This window comes from Oratosquilla oratoria, chromosome 17, assembly GCF_046742065.1.
Source record: "Oratosquilla oratoria isolate Oo_2021 chromosome 17, ASM4674206v1, whole genome shotgun sequence".
In the NCBI taxonomy this organism is placed as follows: Eukaryota; Metazoa; Arthropoda; class Malacostraca; order Stomatopoda; family Squillidae; genus Oratosquilla; species Oratosquilla oratoria.
This window is the reverse complement of record NC_134793.1, coordinates 54915911-54923621: the sequence shown is the minus strand read 5'-3', so window position 1 is coordinate 54923621 and position 7711 is coordinate 54915911. Positions and strand designations below refer to the sequence as shown.

The following is a 7711-nucleotide window of genomic DNA, read 5'->3' as shown; positions in this document are numbered from 1 at the left end:
TTTTAATTTATTTCATGCTATTTTTATGTATTCTGATCTATCTCTAAGCCTTTGCCTACTAACAATGCTTACAGGTGTCAGTCTAGAAATATTGATGAGAATTTCTACAGAAATTTGTATACTACAGCCGTTTGTAGAAGTTAGTTTGTTATGCAGGAGGAAGTTCATGTACTAGACTAAAATATTCTGTTGGAAGTTTTTGCGAAAATGATACAGAGCTTTGTGATCTAGGAATATTATTTCATAGCTGATATGTGGAAGAGGAAATGAGAATATAGAACGAGGTAAATGAATAAGGGAATGGAGGAAGAATGTAAATTGAATGGAATAATCTGACAATGGGAGCAGACAAATAGGGGTGGAAACGGAATAGAGAGAGGGGGAAAGGAGAGAAAAGGGAAATAAATAAAGGAGGGAAGGAAGATAGGGAGAAAGTAGAATCGATAAAGAAAGGAAATGGTCAATCAAAAAGGTAAATGCGTCATTATGGATTGGAGGAAGAAAGGAAGGAGAGAATGTAACCATTACCTATAACCTCACATATTGCAACATCGCCCATGGAAGCCCACATTGCAACACACATACGAAAATACATACACACACGCCCCTAGGCTCTTCTTTCACGTGATCAAACCGTGAAACAATCTGATTCCAAATGATACCTTTTCCAACATACACGTTATACTCCGTATTTAGATTAACACGGATAATAATTAAATCACAAGAAACAACTACATATCCTTATAATGAAAATATGATACCATATATGAATTACTAAGTTCCATGTCACTAGATTTAATTAAGAATAATTATAAGGCTGCCGACCCCCATCAAAAAATGTTTTGTCAACAGTTCTACTAGTACGAAGCAGAAATATCTACTGAGCGTAATGAACACTATTATAGACGAGAAAACCGTCTCGAAGTGTTTCAATAACCCGCCGAAAGGCATCAATGGTGGCAGCAAAACACCACCCAACTCCGAAATTAATGAGACATAAAAAGTGAATTCCAATGTTTAATGAGATTGACCTACAAGTAACTACGTATACACTTACCCCTAGTGGTCATAAGGAACAAGTGACTTCATATACCCCATAAAAACACGAAATCACTCACTGGTTTAGCCATAGTTAGCTCAAATGCATTGTGTGGACATAGTACAAAAAGAAAACAATCTTTCGTGACTTAGTGCGATCGAGTGAAACAGTTCGTTCAAATCAACCACGTCAGCAGAACTTCCACGAACTGTCAAAATCAACCCCGCTACTACTAACATTTTTGAACCCCGGACGTGTGAAATTGACGGTGAGTGATTCTATTCACCCTTGTGAAACTGAGACAATTACTACTCTTCACGACATCAAATATCATTCCACGGGTGTTTCCATTTAACGAGCAACAACACCCGTTGTAGATCCTACCACCTCCCCCGCCCCTCTCAGAGAAGGAACTTGCTGTGGTGACAGGTCAACGGAGCCCCAAGCAAATCCTGTCAGTAGATTTGTATCGACCCAGGGTCACCTGCCTAGCTGAAACATTGCCTGGCAGCCATCTTCACCTCGCCCTGCTATTCACGACACCCTGCTTCTACGAGTCCTGCGGCCTCTCAGCTAACGTGACTAGGTAGTCACTCAGCCCTGTGTGGCATCCTCCACTAGTTCTGTGAGTCCCGCGTGATACCTACCATTCTTTTCACCCCAAGAAAAAAAAAAAAGAGGAATTCTCCGCTCACCCCCTTCCCCGAACAAACTCATATTTATATGCATTATTTTTTTTTTATAAATCAATAGTCTAAAATCAACTTCCACATATACATACATAAATACATACATATCCATACATATACATACATAAATACATAAATACATGCATACATATATATACATATATATATATATATATATATATATATATATATATACTCATCTATATTTACAAAAGAATACTTACATACCCCTTAATTATTCAAAAAAATACTTTAGTTAGATCACACCACCATATACCATCAACGTTTACACATTTAGTCCCCCAAAAGACATTTCTTCAGTCACCATGTTTAAATGATACAGTTTTTCCTTTTTCATTTTATTTGTAATATAGTGACATTTATATATATATATATATATATATATATATATATATATATATATATATATATATATATATATATATATATATTGATATTTGTACATATATTTTATTTTGTCAAGATGTCACAAGGGACCCGATCACGTTCTGCGACTAGGGACCTAGCCGCATCAGTTGATCACAGCTTTATGAACACCAATAACACAAATGGATCACGGGACGACATAACTCAACCCCGCCACCCGACACCACTCCAAACTATCAGTACCGCTCAAACTGCAAATCAAAACCATATGAACCCAACTACAACCCAGACCACTAGCCAACCCAGTACTCCCCAGACACCCACTTGTTTTCTAAGACCAAACCCCCGCTTTAAACCACCCTATGCTGGTCCATAACCACTATACCCTCTCAATCACAAATCCTGATATCCCCATTTTTTCAAAAGCAAGTGGCATTACCATCACAGACTATATCGCAGCATGCGAAGTCAATTTTGCTAACAGTAATATAACCCAGGACCAAAACAAATCACAATTCTTAACAATCACTTTGAACCTCATGATGATTTTGAGAACTTTGCACGTCTCTTGGAATCGAAACTAGAACCTGGTCTCTCATACATAGAATATTGTTCAGAACTTAAGAAACTATCTAGTGATAGACCTCAGAATAAGTTTCTTTTCCTATTCAAATTCTTGAAGTTCATGCGTAACCCTCCTTCCTCCTCCTTCTTCCACTCCATTGTGGCACAAATACCAGAAGTTTAAAAACCAATCAGAGCTTCACTCAATAGTCCCTCCCAATAGGTCTCACAGAATAACCATGGTGTGAACTATGTCAAGGGAGAAGACGTAGCAAATCTCTTTGAGCTCGCCATGTTTTTCATGGCCCTACCCATAAGGTATGTGAGAGAGGCTCAGCGAGTTGACATTGACATAAATGACACCTCCCCATCCAAATACATCCTTGACATAACAGACAAATGTGGGATTGATAGATTCAGCAAAGCCCAACCAGCAAGAATAAATGCAATCTCTTCCATAAACAGCACACCGGCCCACTCTAACCCCCGTAACACAAAAACACCTATTAATAACCACCATGGCACCAACTGGTGTGATTTTCACAAATCTAATTCCCACAACACACGGGACTGCAGACAACGCCCAAGACAAGATACAATGTGTTCCATTCACAACACAACATCACACTCAGATGCTGATTGCAGGTCCCAACAATCAAACAGGATTACCCCATATACAACATACAACACATTCAACAATTCCTACAGCCATTGAGATAAAGATAGCCATCAACAGAACCGCCAATCTACCTCCAGGTCTACCCACCATAACCAAAACAATGTTCGGTCCATAATACATTCTTCCACTCAGACAACGAGTGCCGTGGTTGAAACCCACCATCTACACGGCGAGCACTCTCCCCACCCGCAACAGGAACGCTCCTCAGCAGTCAACAGGAACCAACAACCGAATAACTCCCCACATGCAACACAGACACACACTCAAAACATATAGTGGGTGTATGCATACAAGCCTCCCACAGAAGAACCCCGTAACATCGTTCATAGGTAAACCAGAAGCCCTGTGCTTCATGGGCACAATAGGGAACGTCCTATGTACATTCCTGATAGACACAGGCACAAAGATAAATATACTTTCACAGTCCATATGTGCACAATTAGTGACACCTACCCTACTACAGACCACACCTTACTTTGCTTGAACTATAACACTCTCCATAACCATTGTTAATAACTCGTTCCCTCCCACTACTTTCTATGTAGTCGAAAACTGGACCCTTGAATGTGATGGCATTTTAGGATTAGAATTCTTAGCCAATCACAAAATCACTATAGATACAAACCCCGCTATGCTCAAGTTAGGTGACGTTGAGATCCCACCATCACCTATCCCGACGCTTCTAGGCGTCTTGGTGAGCACGCTCAGTATCCATCCCCACATAACCCTACCAGAGTGTCACAACATCCTGCCTGCAACCAAGTTTGCAAAACTCAGCATCTGCTGACTTCACCAAAACACAGGATGCCCCCGCAAACCCCTGAATCAACATCAGGCAATACCACCAACATTACGACACCTCTCCCCACCCACACAGGTATTCCAAGTCAGACAACACCACACCACCCACTACCCCCCCTTTCTCACACACGAATTCTCACCAACTGCAAAATAACAATAACTCCAGGGGAAATTATGATTGTTTTAACAACCATACCTGATGCACTACCAAACTAAGACATAGTTGTGTCTCCAGATGCCTGTAGCAGAAACAATCTCCATATGCCAACTGAATGGGATATTTTTAGACAGAATAAAGAGGCACTAATCTTACTAGAGAACATATCACATACCCCAATTAAACTAAACAAAAACACACAGATAGGTATGGCTCAATTATACATAAACCCCATTCAGAAAACACACAACGCCCCTATCAACACCATCATAACCATGTCAAACCCCACCCCAACCCCTCTTAAAGATATCCTGGTTGTAGACTTCTAAGAAGCCAAAAAAAAAAAAAAAAAAAAAAACTTAGGAGAACATCCCTGGATAAACACTATATACACATACCATTCCACACACACCCCATCTACACCAGTCTATAGAATTCCCCAGACTAGAAAAATTCTTGTCTCAAACCACATAGACGATATCCTGGAACAAGGTGTTATTAGACACTCTCAATCCCCTTGGAACTCCCTACTTTCCCTAGTTTCTAAGAAGAATGGATTTCCGTGAAGTGAACACAAACACCATTCCGGACCGCATTCCAGCACCCGTTATGGCAGACGTTCTCCAGTCACTGGGCCAAGGAAATAAGGTGTTCTCGACCTTAGATCTCAAATTTGCCTTCAGACAGATACAATTAACGAAAGAATCTAAACAGATAACCGCCTTTAGCCCTCAAGATTCAACTTAACCAATTCTCATTTCTGAAGAAGAAAATTACTTTCCTAGGCCATACAGTGAACAAAGAAGGAATCCATACAAACTCAGATAAGATCAGAGCCATTACTTAATTGCCCAACCCAAGAACGAAGACCAACTTCGCTCCTTTGTTGGATCAGCTTCCTATTACCACCACTTTGTAAAGAAAAAAAAAATGAAATTAGCCGGTCCAATTACCAAATTCACACGTAAGAACATACCTTCCAAATGGGACTCAGAGGAACAAGAGTGATTTCAAAAAATAAAAACTGCACTAAACAGGGCACCTATCTTCGCTTTTACAAACTTCACTAAGGAGTTTCTTTTGTTCATTGATGCATCCTCCCTTGAGAAAGGAGCAGTTCTACAACAAATAAACTCAAACGGGAAATATAGAGTAATTGCCTACGCGAGCCGCATGTTGAACCCTGTGGAGCGTCATTACTCCATCACCCACTTGGAAGCTCCAGCTGTAGTTTGGGTTCCAAAACATTTCTGGGAACTCGTCCTAAGACACAAAACTACAGTCATGACAAACCATCAATCTTTAACAGAATTTTTAAAAAGGGAAACTTTACAGGGTAAGTTAGCAAGGTGACACACAACCATCTTAGAACTCAACCCAGAGTTTGCCTACATAAAAGGTAAGGCAAACGTCGTTGCAGACGCATTTAGCAGAACCCCTTTGATCGCAACAGTCCCAACCACCCACTGCATTTTCCCTCAGGAACTTCGAGAGGAATAGAGAAACGACCCAAATTGGTGACATGTAATCCTAAACCTAGTTACGGGAGCCACCTTACAAAAACATCCCCATCCCCCCTCCGAGAATTACATCTAAAAGATGGAATTCTTAAAAGAGGCACTATTGCTCCAACCCAGTGATGCCAAACTCAATTATTCCCAGAATCCTCTTAATGGTCCACGACAGCCTCATTGCAGGTCACCCAGGTAGAGACAGATGCTTAGCAAACACCATAAGTACATTCTGGCTTAAGATGGCCACCGACATCACCCCTCACATTGAATACTGCACTACTTGTAGCCAACTTCGTGGGATAGACCCTAGACCGCTCCAAATTGGAGAGGTACCCATCCCCTCAGAGCCATGGGATACTATGTGTATCGAACATTTAAAGCTACCCCCAAGCCACCGAGGTTCCCGTTACGTCATTGCTGCAGTGGATTACTTTTCAAAATATACAATACTAGTACCCCTACTAGATAAATAAGCAGAAACAGTGGCCCAAGCCTTGGTTGACCACGTGTTCTGCAAATACAATATACTTCGTCAAATCCTCTCTGACAATGGCTCGGAATTCAGGAACGAAGTCCTCCAAAACGTGGCCAAATTATACCACATCAACAGGTTATACGCCACAGCATATCCACAAGGAAACAGACCTGCAGGAAGAACAAACAGAATTTTTTTCAAAGTCCTCCGTCCTCTACAAGTGTTTTTGCAACACATGGGAAGACTGGCTCCCACAAGTACAGGCCAGCATTAATGGCTCTATAAAATCAGCAACGAGGAACTCCTCCCCACTTCGTACTCTTCGGCCAACCCCTCCGTACACCATAGAAGATTACATAAAGCGCGTAGAACTCGCCATGCACTTGATCCACAAAGAAGTCAAAAACACCCTCGAAACAAGAAAAACAAAAAATTCGAATGAAACAGCATAAACACTCAATCTTTGTCTCTCACCCCAGATGACGCTGTTATGCTTAAACACCACAACAGGTCAAACACACTTAAAGCAAAGTTTTTTGGTCCCCTTGTAGTAGCAAAAAATTAAGCAACAGCAGCTGCCACCTTATAGACCCTTAGATGACACTCTCATCACAGTACAAGGAGAAAAACTGTAACCAATGAAATCAACACTCGATGTCAAGTCCATGTCACTACGTTCCAGGCAGTAGTTCTCTATAATAATCCAGATTCTTCCCCTGTAGAGGGCAGGACGTCATGCTTCCCTAAGTAGAAAGTGATCACGATCCCTATTCACCAAACTCTTTCCCAACTATATAAAAACCTTCTCCAACTTTCTTCCGGATCGTGTTCACCAGGCAGAATCATACACTGATACACTCACAATAACAAATAACTAAACGAAAACACATTCAGAAGTAAAATACCTAACCACTCTCTCGCACTTTAAGGCCACCCCAAACTTCTTCTTCTTAGGTAAACTAAAAACTGCGCTCTACATCGTCTCAAGAAATCTCCCCCTAAAAAGCATCTTCCCCTCCGAACATCTAGACCTGTATTACCCCCTCATTGAAACAACACTAGGTACGAATGCAATCTACGCACATATCCCTCTCGACCCACAAAAGAGATTCATAGGTTGGAATATAATTCCTTTACCATACACCTACAAAAACTCGAGTATCACCCTCAATATTCAACACACCACCATTATCAGCTGTGAAGACGGCCAATGGTACTCATACACCCTCCTCTGACCTCACCCTATTTGCCCCGCCTACCTTTTCAGTTTTCATCGCACCAAAGAACCTAACTGTATGAACTAATTAATAACACTAAACACCATCACACTGGACAGCTGCTAATAAATAAAGGTAAACCCAATGAAACCCTTTACATACACATTAACACAGACTACTTCCTATTCC

At 41.0% G+C, this 7711-nt stretch overlaps 1 protein-coding gene across 1 annotated transcript; it reads left to right on the top strand.

Annotated features, from left to right (window-relative positions):
* The first annotated feature begins 5955 nt into the window (after positions 1-5955).
* Positions 5956-6303, top strand: LOC143034291 (uncharacterized). The gene has a single exon (XM_076200226.1). It carries the CDS (start codon positions 5956-5958, stop codon positions 6301-6303), a length of 348 nt encoding a protein of 115 aa, XP_076056341.1.
* The last annotated feature ends 1408 nt before the right edge of the window (positions 6304-7711 follow it).